This window comes from the organism of the source record quoted next, unplaced genomic scaffold, assembly GCF_019419815.1.
Source record: "Pyrus x bretschneideri cultivar Hongxiangsu unplaced genomic scaffold, Pyrus_bretschneideri_v1 Contig1, whole genome shotgun sequence".
Taxonomy (NCBI): Eukaryota; Viridiplantae; Streptophyta; class Magnoliopsida; order Rosales; family Rosaceae; genus Pyrus; species Pyrus x bretschneideri.
This window is the reverse complement of record NW_025999390.1, coordinates 15,516,237-15,531,548: the sequence shown is the minus strand read 5'-3', so window position 1 is coordinate 15,531,548 and position 15,312 is coordinate 15,516,237. Positions and strand designations below refer to the sequence as shown.

The 15,312-nt window shown below is 35.0% G+C and overlaps 1 protein-coding gene across 1 annotated transcript; it reads right to left on the bottom strand.

Moving 5' to 3' along the window:
• Nucleotides 1–13,453: 13,453 nt before the first annotated feature.
• On the bottom strand, nucleotides 13,454–14,685 carry LOC103953485 (gibberellin-regulated protein 11-like). The gene is made up of 3 exons (XM_048588685.1): nucleotides 14,136–14,685; nucleotides 13,971–14,013; nucleotides 13,454–13,791 (listed from the first exon to the last, which is right to left on the bottom strand). Exons 1-3 carry the CDS (start codon nucleotides 14,229–14,231, stop codon nucleotides 13,610–13,612), a joined length of 321 nt encoding a protein of 106 aa, XP_048444642.1. The 5' UTR covers nucleotides 14,232–14,685; the 3' UTR covers nucleotides 13,454–13,609.
• Between the last annotated feature and the right edge of the window lie 627 nt (nucleotides 14,686–15,312).

Genomic DNA, 15,312 nt, shown 5'->3' with positions numbered 1-15,312 from the left:
CACTCATATTATAACATAATAGTGAGATTATTATTAGTAGCAACCGAAAAAATTGATGGGGAGTGCCTTCGATGACCCCTTGGTTGTCCAAATAGTAAACACTTCGTGCACATAAGGTGTGGGACAAAATGCTTGAGTGATGCTCCGCAGCACTCAACGTTGCCTTTTGTGTATGTGTTGTTGTCATCTATCGACAAACATTCTTGCATATATTGACATCTGTTCAAAGACCGCTTGGAAGTTGTCGATAGGCGCGCAATATGGCTCGACAGATGACTATAGCCCACTAACTGTTTGACTAAATGCTACATGCTTTCGTACAAAAATTTTGCACTCTGCGCACTCTATTTCCTCATTAACCCCCCAAGATTTTTTTTTTTTTTTTTTGAATTTGCCACTGCTTATTATGTTGCATATATAGTGGTAAGATTATCCAGGTGTGACCTTTTTGTTATGAAATGATACGAGTATGTATTGGTTTGGTAGCGAATAGTATGAGTAATTACTATTACATTATTATTTTTAAAATATTATTCTCGTGGGTTATGACACAAAAGTAAGTGGATAAACTGAATGGGGTTGATGTTCACACATTATTTTTTACTTTTCGCATACTTTTGCTAATTTTTATCCGTTGTTCTTCTTCAATTTATTTGATCCAAATGCAAAAAATTGAGAATGATGTGTGCAAGATAAAAATGAATGTGCAGATAAAACTACCTAAACTCAAACACAACTCATAGTGCCACCTCTTACCCAAAGATTTTGAGTTTCCACCTATTGTGCAAGTGTGAAAAGACAATTAATTGGTCCTTGTCATTGGGAGAGAAAATTAAATTTTTACTGGTCAGGAACCAAGTAATGTCCAATCTTATAAGATTAATGGTAATTGAATCATATGATATACGGTACATTACAATTTTAGTTTCAATCTATTTGTACCCATAAAATTTCTCAACGCACACTTTCATCTGCAGAGTTTTTGTACGGTGTCCATTTGGACTTTGTTATAAAAATTCTCATTGACTAGTAAAAAAACAGCCTTTAAAGCCGGACGGGTTTGGGCTTTTAGGTTGGAGGTGGATTAGGATACATACATACTGATCAATAAAAGGAAAAAAAAATGTAATGGGAAAAGAGACGAGGAAAATTTTTATGTGGACGGGGAACTACTTAAAATGTAATGTATAACATTACGTGTTAAGTGAATGAAATAATTGATATATTCTATTTTTACGTCTCGTTTGGTACGTCAAATTATACTTGATTGTTTCAGTCGGACAGACTAATTTGTTCATTTGATAGCATTAATTATTTAATTGGGTGTAAGGGTGGGCACAAGCCTGGTCGGGCCCAAAATTTGAAGGGACCGGACCGGACCACTTAAAAAGGAAAAAGGTTGGGCCGGGCATTACAACTCTGAAAATTGGAACTGGACCTAATGAAACGGCCCGGTTCAAGACGGGTCCATGGGTCCTCTTAACTTTTTTTTTTTTTTTTTTTTTTTTTCGGTTTTTTGATCGCATCCCAGAGTTTGGGTGGGCAAACTGTCCCGGACTCACTGTCCCCTACATAGACGCGCTCATCCTAACCGTCGACCACGTCATCCCCACACAGACTCGGTATCCTCGTCGTTTTCCTCAAATCGCTTCAGGACCTCGTCTCGGCCAAGCCCGACTCGACCCAGACCTACTCTTAGAATTCGTCCTCCTAGATCCTCCGCTCGTTCCACCGCGTCTGAAACCTCTTGATCGAGCTTTCGTTGGGCGATCTTCGGTTCGGGAAGGAGCGAAAACTGGAAAATGTGCGTTATCGGAGACAGAGACGTCCAAAGAGATGAGAGAGAGAGACTGTGGGAGAAAGAGATCAAGAGGGAGGAGATTGAGGTCTGAGATCAAGTCATCGAGATTGAGGTCTGAGAGTGAGAATAAGAGAGATAGGTGAGGGGAGAGTTAAGTGTGAATTGGTTTTGAGAGTAAGAATAAGAGTCATAGGGTAAATGGGTAATAATAGAGGGTAGATCATAGATGCAATGAACGGTTCGGGTCAGGGCCCTTTTTTTCCAATTTTTAGAACCAACCCGCCCCGTTATTTATAAGGAACCAGCCCGGCCCGCCTCGTTATTTATAAGGAACCGGCCCGCCCCGCCCCGTTTTGAATTTATAATTTTTGGACTCGCCCCAAACCGCAAAGAACCGGCCCGCCCCGCGGATCCAGGAACCGTTTGCCCACCCTTAATTGGGTGTACTAACTCTATAGTCGAGTGTTTCAACATGTTATCTTAATTTTTTTTTTTCGTGAACTTTTCAATCTAAAAAAAAAAAACAAATTTTGTCAAAATTAGATTTCATCACTTATGAACCATTCGTTGGATTAGATTCTCTTATCTTAATCTCATCCATTGGAAGATCCAAATGCCCACTTCGTTTTCTGAAATAATTTGATTGCACACGTGTGGAATGAACATGCACATAGAGACTAAGTCTTGTGCTTGTAGCATTTAAATAACTAAATTGTAATGGCTTTACAATATAAGTGTGTTTCCTTGTTTATTATTTCAAATAATTAAATTGTAATACCTTTACAATTTAGGTATCTTGTTTGTTTATGTTTTGTGTTTAAGTCTCTAAACTATCAATGTCATTTCAATATGTATTGTATTTTATTTTGTAATCAAGGTTCTAAAAGACGATAGGCGCTAGTCAGACAATGGGTTGGGGCCTAGTGCCTAGGCTACTAGGTAGGGCCTAGGTGGGCGCCTAGACGGATTAGGCGGATTTAAGTAAATCTATTATATTTTGTGTAAATAAATGCTTGTTTATACTTAAAATATATATAATTTCATCATAAACTACAAAATAGAATGACATATATATTATGAAGTACTAGAACATAATGAAAACATGGAGAACAATCATATAATACGTGTCCATTTAAGTATTCAACAAGTCTCTTACAATTTATTGAAAAAAATAAAATGCAAATGAAAGTTATCTATTTTCTGTTTAAGTGAGTTGCAACCTAGACGGGTATGGGCATGGTAGACGGGTGCCTAGGCGGTTTAGGCAAGCGTCTCAATAGGTCTAGGCGTCCTTTCTTAATTTTCAAATGTCTGGGCATGAATCGGGGTGGTGACCAACCACCTAGCGCCTAGGCTTGGATTTTTAGAATAGTGTTTGAAATTAATAAAAGTAATCCCTTTTAGTAGAATATCTTATATCATTTTATGTCTTGAGCATTGAACTTACAAACAAAATGCAGGACCTTCGGAACAAAAATATGTTAAAAAGAAGAATTTTAAAAATAAAATAAAAGGAGAGTGTAAGTGTATTTGCAAGTGGGGGGAGTGGTAAAATTTGACTCACATGGGTTGCTACTTTTCTCGTGGGATCCACAGTTTTTTGGGGCTAGTTGTAGCCTAATTTTTTGCTACGCAAGAAAAGAAGTTGATAACCCAAGTGATAGATCTAGTCCCATTATCAGACTTGTTAGGGATGAAATTTCTTATTAGAACTTCAAATATAGTAGTTTCATGGAGGCTAAAACCCCCATTGGGGTTGGGAGTTGGGAGAAGGGGTGGGAACAAGAGGTGGGAGGAGGTGGGGGCTAGTTCCCAATCTTATTGTAAGAGGAATGATATCTACCTTTCTCTCTTGCCTTTTCCTATTTGTCTTTCCCAATTATTGGTTGTCGTATAAACTCCACTGTCATTTAATGTGGGGTCATGTGAGTGGGACAAAATCTTTAAACAAAATGTTGTAAACAAAATGATGTGGATGTTGACGAATAGTTTATAACTAAAATGTTGATTAATGTACTTATTTCTTACTGGTGACACATCATTTGGTTTGAAAATTGAGAGCATTTTTGCTCACCACTAATTAGTGTGGTGTATGCTCACCACCCTATTTATCACAGTTAGATAAGTTTGAATTTTGATATTTGTGTAGTGAATAGGCACAATCTCAAAAATCAAACTCATCTAATGGTGAACGTAAGGTGGTGAGCATACATCACACTAAATAGTGATGAGCAAAATTGCACTTTTAAAAATTTAATCTCCCTAACATTATTCATTTAATGTGTTTAAAAACGTATAATTCCTTTTTCCTTTATACTGCGCAGTTAGCTCACCAAAAATTAAAAAGAAAAAACTCTCCTTCCCGAGCCTGGCCCGGCCGTCTATTATTCCAACAAAAATCCCCAAACCCACACGTTCACATTTATGTTTATCAATTCTAAATTGCAGAAAACCACAACCCACACCAATTAATCCCTAAACCCACATCACAGAAATTGAACCGTGGTACATAAAAAAACTCAACTTCGTCATCAAAAAAATTGTGACCATATTTGCTGAGCAGTCGTCAATGGTCATCATCTCCACGCCTCTCCGAATCAGCGACCGTCACCTCCATCGACCGTGTTGTTCACTTCAGCCACCACTACCTCTAGGGTCCTCTCTGGATCGCCGCTCTCCTCGTATCGAAGTCTTCATTGACGATCAAGGTTCTAAAAGGCGCTAGACGTTAGTCCGGAAGTGCGTTAGGGCATAATGGCCAGACGGGCGCCTAGGAGGACTAGGTGGATTTAAATAAATCTATTATAGGGAAAATTAGAATGCCCTACATCTTTTCTATAGTTGTTAGATTAAACATTCATCCATTTTAAAGATTTGATTAAGGTGCTTTTATCAATTGTTATCTCAATAGTTTTCTATTTATTTAATTTCCATGTTATTAATTTAAATACATTTATATAGAGGCATAAGGTAGCTTAGCAACTAATTGCCTATAATATAGGAATTTAATTTCGTCAATCCTCTTCTACGCATTAAATGACATTTTTTTAATAAAATAAAATAAAAAATTAATTAACTAATTCCTCATTTCCTTATTATCAGTATTTAAAAAAAATCTCCTTCTATTAAAAATGTCTTCAATACGTATTTTTTCACGTATAGATATATAAAAATATACTTAAAACTTATGGTACATTTGAGAACAAAAGTATCGACTTTTGGTACGTTTAGATTTCAAATATACTGAGAAACCAAAATGTACCAAAAATTCAAATGTACCATAAAACCAAATGATTTCAAATGTACAAAGAAACCAAATGTACCAAAATTTCAAATGTACCATAAAACCAAATGTGCCCATTGTCAGGTAACCCTTTTGGTACGTTTAGATTCCAAATGTTCTAAAAGACCAAATGAACAAAAAATCACAAATGTACCACAAAACCAAATGTCTCAATTAGATAACCTTTTGGTACATTTACATTCCAAATATACCGAGAAATACAAAAAATCAAATCCACTATAAAACTAAATGTGTCCATATTATGGGTAAATAGACGTAGCTATATAATCAAACAAATCTTTATTATGTGTTGGGTTTTCTAAATAATAAAATCTGACAATTTTTTTTATAAATATTCTACTATATTCACAAAAAAAAAGTAAAATTATAACAAACAATAAAAAAATGCATAGAGATGGATAATAAATGCATAAATATAGGGATAAGAGGAAAAGAAAGAAAAAAAAAAACAAAATGTCCAGGAAAAGTCGTGAAAAACTAAAATTCTAAACAAAATTGAACTTATGTGAAAAACTGAAATTAATAACCAAAATTTTAGAAAAATGTTTGATCAAATTTTCAAAAGGAGTGTATGTTTAGTCTAAAAAATTAAAAAACGAGGCGCCTATATCAAAACGCCCATCTATTATATTTCGTGTTAATAAGTGTCTGTTTATACTTAAAATATGTATAATTTCATCATAAACTACAAAATAAAATGACATATATATATTATGTAGTATTGAAACTTAATGAAAACATGGGGAACAAACATATAATGTGTGTTCATTTAAGTATTCAATAAGTCTCTTACAATTTGTTGAAAAAAAAAAAGAAGCAAATTGAAAGTTATCTATTTTCTATCTAAGTGAGTCGCGACCTAGGCAAGTCTGGCCGGGTTAGGTGGACGCCTTAACAAGTCTAGGCGCCCTTTCTTAATTTCAAACACTTAGACATTAATCGGAGTGGTGACCAACCGCCTAGTGCCTAAGCGGGACCTGAAGGGCTCTAGGCAGAGATTCTTAGAACAATGTCGTGATGACCATTTAATCCAAACCATCTCAATCTCTAAATCCCTCATTTTGTAGCCCCAAAGTTTTGACAGAATCACAAAGAAAACAAGGATATCATTGTGAAGTTGGGATTACGGACGAAAGATGGGGAAGGAGAAAGATAAATCATGAAAATTAGAGTTTAAGGTGTGTTTAACTTTAGATAAGAAAATAAAAGATAAGAAAAAATGATGAGTTTGAATTGATTTATCAGGGGTAATAAAGGGAATAGGAATTACATGTTTTTAAAAAACATTTAATACATTGTTTTAAGTGATAGTCCACATGGCAACCAATGAATGGGGAAGGCAGGTAAGAAAAAGGGTCCCTAGAGAAAGGTAAGAGGAGAATGTAGCTAGCATTTATCCCCACTGTAAATTTATATTTTGTTACTTTTTTATATTTTATCCTCTCAGATTTGAGTATCATTGCAACCTCATACAACATCTTTAAAAACATTTCAATCTCATAACTTAGTTATTATTTTATTTCAATTTCATGTGACCATTAAAAAATCTGTTAAGTTATCCGTTAAGTGAAGATGTGGCAAGTGAAGAGACATATTTATGTTGATGTGGTTGCCACATATGTGCCAAATGGTTAATAACAATTTAAGAAAAAGCTTACACAAAGAAGAAGAGGAAGAAGAAGAAGAAGAAGAAGAAGAAGAAGAAGAAGAAAAAAACAAAACAAAAAAAGACGACATCGCCTTCAACTTTAAGCTGTGGAAATCGACGATGATGAACCAAAACCCAATACCCAAAACCCACATCCTCATCAAATTCAAAAACATCAACAATAGGAAACTCAAGTTGAAACACAACCTAGAACCAAGAACCAACATCCCAGCTCAGATTCACTCAAAACCATCTTGAAATCCTTTCCCTCACCTTTATTACCCACAATCATCTTTGTTTCAAAATTAGAGTACCCACAAATCTTTCACCAAAGCGGCTGCACTCACGAATGCAAAAATCCCAACCATCCAAAGCACACACAAACGCCACATCCCCTTCTGGGGTTGAAACGTATCCTTATCAAACCACGAGTCGTGATAAGCTCATATTTATATATATTTTACATCAAATTCACTTATCTTTTCTTAGTTAGTTCCTTATATTTTTGAGCTATTTACTTTGTTTTTGTGTTTTGTAGGATTTGTCAAGCAAGGAAAAGAAAAATAGCACAAGTGGGATTTTAAGTAACAAATTTGTCAAAACTGCATGTGCAGATCAGCTGACTTTGGAAGCAAGTTGCAAACAGCTCAGAATGAATTAGAGAATGAGCCTTATATGCTTGGAAAGCTACGGATGTCTATTTTCTGGAGCTTTCACAGTTTGTTAATATCATTTTTCTAGAAAAAGTTTTGGCCGTTTTAACATTAAAAGGTTCCTAAGAGGCTGAGCAATTTGTAACTGACAAGAAAACATTTAAAGCAATCAATCCAATAAATCTAGCAGCCAAAACTAATGCAGCCAAGAACAAGCCAGCTGACACCTATTCAAATATCAGAGGAAATGGAATTAAAGATGAGGATTAAGAGGGAGTAATTGGCATAAAGGCTACCTGAAGAGTTACAATTGTTTTACCATTTCCTCTCACTTATTGTCATCACAAAATGGCTGTTAGTGGGGTGAGTTACAGAGAAGAAATTGGAGCAGCAAGCAAGAACAAAAAAAGGTTGCAGGTTACAGCGGCAAAGTGGGGGAAAAAATAGAAAAAAAAAAGAAAAAAAATGGAAAGGTGCAGCTAACGAAAATGGGAGGGAAGAAAGCAAGGCAGCAAGAAGTTGGACGAGGAAGAAGGAAGCAATAGAGGAAGGAGCAAATCTTGGCTTTCTTTTCTTTCGGTTTTATCTTCTTAAATCCATGTCTTTCTTTTGGCTTTATTTAAGGATTATGTGTAATTAATTTTTAGGAGTTAGGGGCTATTTTGAAGCCCTGAATATGATTGAAAGTTTGTTATGATATTTCGTTTGAATTACTTTTATGAATGGATTAAAATTAGTTCACTATTTCTCTCATTGATGAATTCTTTATGTGTTTTCCACAGATGCATACTTAGTAAGCATATCTAGGATTCTAATTCTATGAATATGTGTGTGCCTGCCCTTGTCGAATGAGAACCTACATATGTTCTAAAGTAGTACTTGTTAATTGTGATTAACATGTGAACCAATTTCTAAGATAAGTAAGACAATGCTAGTACTTACGATACCTTGTGATGACTCAAACTCTTTTCGTTCTTAATGATTTATACTTGTTAAATCTATGAACACGCCATTCTAGATTGCATGCTTTGGACTAAGTTAAGTTGGAAACGTCATTCTCTTAACATACTATATAAGAAAGAGTAATAGGTTGAGTTCTAACAATAAGCCAACTTGAGGATCTTCATCCAGAAATAAAAGGAATTTGAATGAAACATAACATGTTTGCATGATTATTTGGTGGTGGATAGCAATTCCCCTAACTCATTTTTCTTAATTTGTGAACTACTTAAAATCTGTTTCTGTCCGATTTAATTTAAATAGCAAATCAACTCCAAAAATCCCAAAATTTGTATGAGTGTAGCTATTTGTGTCTAGTATCTGCATATAAAATTTCGTAGACTTTAGATAAGTGTAAGTTGGTCTAATAAATATTTTTCGGTGGCTGGTCAGTAGGGATAGCAACCCAATTTTTGTGATATTTTAAGTATTTAGATAAAACAATCTTCTGCGGGAAAGACCCTTATTTTCATATGCTACAATTGACAAATCTTAGTGTTAATAAGGAAAATCAATAGGACATTTATGTGCTATTTTGTGGTGTGTTTTTAATCCTATCAAATTTTTGGTGCCGTGTCGCCGGGGATTGTTATTTCTAATTACTTATTTTTCTATTTTTTTTTTTTTATTTTTTTTTTCTAATTAGTGTTTTTGTTTTTGTTTTTATTTCAAGTACTCTTCGTAGTATATGCATACTCAAAGGTCCTAGAGCATTGATCTAGCTTCCTACGATCATGAGCTTGAACGAACACTTCAAAAGCTTCAGAGAAAAATCAAGCAGAAGCGTGCATCAGTGTCTTTACCACCATCTTCTCCACCACATTTGAGTTCGGAAGATGAGGAAGAACCACAAGAAGGCATGGCTGATAACCGTACTTTGAGGGAGTTGGCAATGCCAAATACGGATCAACAACCATTGTGCATCACAAATCCAAATGCACAAGAAGGATTTGAGCTTAAGTCTGGCATGATTCATTACTTGCCTAAGTTCCATGGCTTTTCAATAGAGGATGCCAACAAGCATTTCATCATGTGGCATGCTCGGGAATGAGACCAGCAAATATTGATGAGGAGTAAGTCAAGTTGAGGGCATTCCCATTTTACATTAGAAGCTAAGGAAAAGGAGTGGCTTTACAATTTACCTTCAGGATTAATGAACACATGGAACCAAGTGAAGCAAGCATTCTTGGAGCAATATTTTTCAGCCACAAAAGCTGCAAGCATAAGGACAGACATATGTGCAATCCAACAACAATATGGAGAGCCCTTTGGAGATTACTATGAGCGATTCACACATTTGGTTGCATCTTGTCCTAATCATCAGATTTCAGAGCATCTTCTAATACAATTATGAAGGATTATGTGGTACTGATTGTGTAATGCTTGATGCAACAAGTGGAGGAGCATTCATAGACAAGACACCCACAAATGCTAAGGCATTATTAAAGAACATTGCTGGCAACACACGACAATTTGGAAGAAGAGATGAACTACCTCTTAAGAAAGTTAACGAGGTAAGTGCTAATTCTAGTATTGAATTACAATTAGCTAACTTGACTAATCTTGTGCAACATATTATGGTGGCTCCAAAATAGGTGTGCGGTGTATGTTCAATGATAGGACATGCCACGGACATGCGCCATTCGTTGATGGATCAAGGTGGTCTTGAGCAAGCTAATGCGTTATGAGGGTTTCAGGGGCAACAAAGGCAAAAGTATGATCCATACTCCAACAACTATAATGTGGGATGGCACAATCATCCACACTTAAAGTGGAACAATCAAGACAACGGACAACAATCTGTTCCCAACAACTATAACCGTCCACTTGGCTTCTTTCCAGCAAGTTCTCAGATTTTTGAGTTGTATACATGTTTTGATTTGATTTTTTGAGTTGTATACTCCCCAGTTTTCTGGCGGAGATCCGACCATTTCGAGCCATTTTCTGGCCAACTCCGACCATGGTCGAGGAACCCATTGGTATATTTCGATTCCTTGTTTCTTACACATCAATTTCATATTTTGGGTTGCTAGGTTTAGCTGAGTTTTGGGGATGAACGGAGCTTCTAAAGTTCCGGCTTTCTTCTTTGTGAAAACCGGCAACAAGAATCGGGTCAACTCGGCCCAACCCAAAAGAAAAAAAAAGACCTCAGCCTAAACACGGCTCAAATTCCAGCCTGACCCATTTCTGAAATGGGCTCAGAATATTCTCTGGAATATTCTTACTATCGAAGACTCTAGCTTTCTAGCTTGAACGGATGTGACATCGCAAATAACTATGAGTGTGTCTTTCTTTTATATGGTATATGTATATGATTCCATTTATACATTTGAAAAAGAATTTCCTACGTATGCCTAGATTAGACTAATGTTTATAAGAATTAGCGAAATAACGGAAAATTACGAAATTATTATAAATCCTACAGGATGCACAGGTATGCATACTTTTATGGGATTTTAATTACGGCCATGATTAATATTTTATTTATTACTATTATGTCGATGTGAATTATCGATTTAATGTTGCGTGATTGTATTTACGTTAACTGTTCACCATTGCTGCACTGGTGTTAGTACTCGCTCGGCTAGGGACAGTCTTTCACGTGTATGTACACATCGCATCGTATGCTCACTTTGGATCCATTGTAGGTGCCAGTCCTGTCCTAAATTGCTATAGTCAATTAGGACTCGTATGTGCTGCACATTGCGCCATTCTTCACGCGATTGTAGTACTAGAGCATATATCATTGTTACACCTAGTCCTGTTCATGTCAGAATATGTATGCATGAACTTGTGTGTCAGCATGTGTCGATGAGCACTCGATATGATATGTTTGCTTATGCGAGATTATGCGATTATGGACATCATGTGATTACTTACGAAATATCGTGCTGTATTGAATTCTTGAGATATTGCAGATTATGGTAGGTATTTTCTTACTATACATAGTATGTATATTTTGGAAACTATACTTGTTTTACGGCAAGGGTTATTATGTTTTCGAAAGGGCTTTTACAAAGCTTTATTTTTAGCCCCACTCACCTTTGTTTTTTGCCCCTCCAAGTTTTAGTGTTGAGCTTTCGTGTCGACGAGGGCAAATCTCATTATAAGTGGCTACCTTTGCTTGTATAATTCTTATTCTACCTTACTATACTTTACTTATGCTTTATCATCACGTGTGAAATGGGTTCATTCCCACTCACAAGCGCATCCTTATATTTAGGCACTTTAAGGTTTAAATTTATTCACATTTTCCACATCACTATACTTTATGGCTTCGTCACTCTCTAGGTGTCAACCAGCATAACACGATTTGGAGTCCAAGTGAACATTTAGGTCAGGGTGTGTCACTTAGACCCAACCTAGCCGTCAAAGTGCTAGGCCCCAATCACTACCCGACTAACGCCTGACGCCTTTTAGAACCTGTATGTTATATAAAATTGTAACGTTTTCTCTTTTCATAAAAAATAAAAAATAAAATTAGGCATATATTTTTTATTTTGTTTTTAAAATAGAAGGAAAGAGGAAGAGAGTGATTTAGAATGTGTGAGTTGGAAGATAGGGGATAAAGGTTTTTTTTATTTTTTATTTTTTTAATTTCTTAATATTAGAGATATGTTATAATCATTTGTGGGTGAGGCTTAAAAAAATTAATATTAGGGGATTAAAAGATAATTTATAAGATTTTAATTAAAGTTCTAATAATATGTAGTTAAGATTATAACGTAACGTAATAGCAAAGTACAACGAAAGATCTTTGAGAAAAAAGAGAATATTTGGTGGCCGAGTTCAAGTTGTGTTGTATGAGGGGATCTTGTAGTTATGTCCATTCATCGTACATCATGCGGTCAGAAATCATTTTAAATTTTAAATTTAAAATTAAATATAAATAGTACCTAACGAAAACTGACTAGAAAAAGAATCTAGTGAGGATCCTTTTCCGTATGGGAGTAGTTATTTGGCAGAGTGACGTACAGCTCAGCTCTTCTTTTTTATTTGGTTGGGGAAGTAAGCACAGCTTAGATTCATTTGACCAATCGAGTCTGAACTTTGAAAACTGTCGGGATTAAATTAATTTTAGAAAATCTCACTATCACTAAGCATGATTAACAATACCTACGTGTGATCTAGGTGCCAAATAATTTTCAAGAAAAAAACAAAAGGAGCAAAATAATCGAAAAAGGAAAGAAAGAATTACACCAACATGTAATGCATATGTATGTTTATACACGTGCTCCGGGAGAGCTTATAACTCCATACGTAGATTATTTATCTCACACAAGAATTTAATTTTGCGACCATATGCTGTATATCGAGCAGAAGGATTAGTAAACTGCATGATATATTTATGTTTTATTTATTTATTACAAGTGATATTACTATTTTAAGTTAAAATAATGAAAGAAATTGTAGCAATGATTATTCAATTTTAATCCAATTGAAGCAATGATCCCTCAACTAAAAATTCATGACCATTGTTTCTTAATTCCTCAAAACGTACAACTATAATTTTTTTTGTAAACTCCATCAGAACGAGTCATGTTGGAAGAATCATTGTTACAATTGGAATAAAGTTGACAGACCATTGCTCCAATTTGGTTAAAATTGAGGGACAATTTCTCTAATAAAGTTAAAGTTAAGGGACTATTTCTACAATTTTCTCATTTAGTTTCTTATATTTGCCCCTTGATTTAGCCTTATGTGTGTGGCACGTGAAAATGTTGTAACGGACTTGACGAAAATGACCATAGTTGCACGTTTTGACGAGTTAATGGACCAATGGTTATGAATTTTATTGAGAGACCATTTCTCCAATTGAGTTAAAGTTGAAAGACTATTGCAACAAGAAGAGGAAGAATTTAAACTCAAGATACGTTAGATTGAAGAGGAATATCCTATTTACCAGGGCAATTCACCCCTTACGACATGTTTATGTTAATTTCCTATATAATTAGGAAAATTCAAACTTTTTTGATAACTTACTTAAAAAAGAAATAAAAATACATAATCCAACAAATTAAATACTCATCAAATAAAACAAAAGAATTTAAAAAAAAAGTTCTTTATTAGCTACAATGCAATCTTAATACAATCTCCATGCCAAAACATCGTTTTATTTATTTTGGTGAAATTTTAATTGAATAATAGAAAGGAAATTATTATTCGCACTTCAAAAGTTTCATTACGCACTACATACAAGCGTATTAAGGGCATTTACGGGTGTCATTGTGGGTTTTGAGGTTAAAATAGCAAGGACATGACTCATAGTTGCCAGAAGTGCCTGGAGGAACACAATTGCACTTGTCACAACAACTCCCACATGCCCTTTTGCAGAGACGAGGCCTCGATGATAGTTTGCACCTTCCTTCACATGCCACTCCACAATCTGCACACGTATATTTTGCACAATTAATTAATTGGACATATGAAATTATAACTAACAACTTTCATCAGTAAGATATGAACTCAAATTTTCTTAAGACTGGATGTCAATAGACTAAATGGTCATAATCACAGTAATGGTGAGATTAGTGAGAGAATTGAAGATGAAAGTGCGTGACGTACCTAATGTCGGGGCCTGGGGGCTTGGTGCTCCATTGACGTCCATCTGAAAATAGTTAGGTACAAATACTTCTCAATTCATATGTTTTCTTAAATCATTGAAGAAAATTTGAATACACAATTTGAAAGTTGAAAGAAACATATGATATATATGCGTCGATATATTACCATCTCATACTGATGATCAGCTGCTTCAGTGAGATATTGGAGAAGTAGAAAAGAGACAAGCATGGAAGCTATGAGCATTCTTGATGACAAAGCCATCTTGATTATATTTATGGAAGAAGAAGAAGGGAGTATCTTAGTTTGGCTTGTATGTTATGAGACATTAGTGTGTGTATTTATAGGGAGAGACTGATGAATGATGATGCATGGAAGGCGGTAGGGCGGGCTCACGCAAGTGCCTGCTTACCTGTCCAATAATATTGGATGTATTATTGATTTTAATACTTTTCTTTTTCAGAGTGTCTCCGCGAAAGTCACACAGCCAGACTGCGCTCCAACTCATCTCCTTTTAACCAATGTTTTCTTCTTTTGTTTTGTGTTTGCTTTGTTTTTTGTTTACCACTAATATCTTTGCTTAACATTTGGATCAAAATTTAATGGATACTTACATGTGGTGTACTATTTTGTGTTCTAGACACATCGAAATTTTTTTTCCTTACTATAATTCAGTGTGTTCGAAACACGAAATAGTATTCTATATATCACTATACAAATGATGAACTACATAGTTAAAAAATTAACAACTCGGTAAAAAAAAAAAAAAAGAACTTCTTTTCATTCATATAATAACAGGTGGTGTGAATTTCTCTTGCAGGACATCCTTGTCGAGAATCTATTTATTTTGTGGTAAGGCTTTCGTTGTGATTTCTTGTTGTCTTCTTGTACAGTAAAGGTTTTTGAAAAAACTAAAGCTTAATTTTTATTTAAAGTTTTAAACGGGTGCATTTGGGTATTTCCATTCAAACATTGATTTGAAGTGTAGATTTGCATGGACTCCCCCGATAATAACACAATATATTTACCATATGGTATGTTCTAATTCTAACTTATTAGTTATTAATTCACCGTCTCTCACCACTTAGATTGATCGTTGGATCCTTTTTTTTAAGAATTCCGTAATCGTGTTCGTTTATCATATATGGTGTGATCAGTTTTTGTTAGGTACTATTTATATTTGAATTTTAAATAATTTCTAACTGCACGATGTACTATAAACGAACATGATTACGAGAACCTTAGAATCCCCAGGAAAAGGATCCCGCAGTGATCCTTTTCTATTGATCCACACAAAGGCTTAACAAGAAAGTAGTCTATTGATATTGTTTAATTAGTAGGGAAG

Coding starts and splice junctions, on each gene's coding strand:
- LOC103953485 (XM_048588685.1), bottom strand. CDS start 14,231: ATGGCTTTGTCATCAAGAATGCTCATAGCTTCCATGCTTGTCTCTTTT. Junction 14,014..14,135: donor CTGATCATCAGTATGAGATG/GTAATATATCGA, acceptor AACTATTTTCAG/ATGGACGTCAATGGAGCACC. Junction 13,792..13,970: donor CCCCCAGGCCCCGACATTAG/GTACGTCACGCA, acceptor ATACGTGTGCAG/ATTGTGGAGTGGCATGTGAA.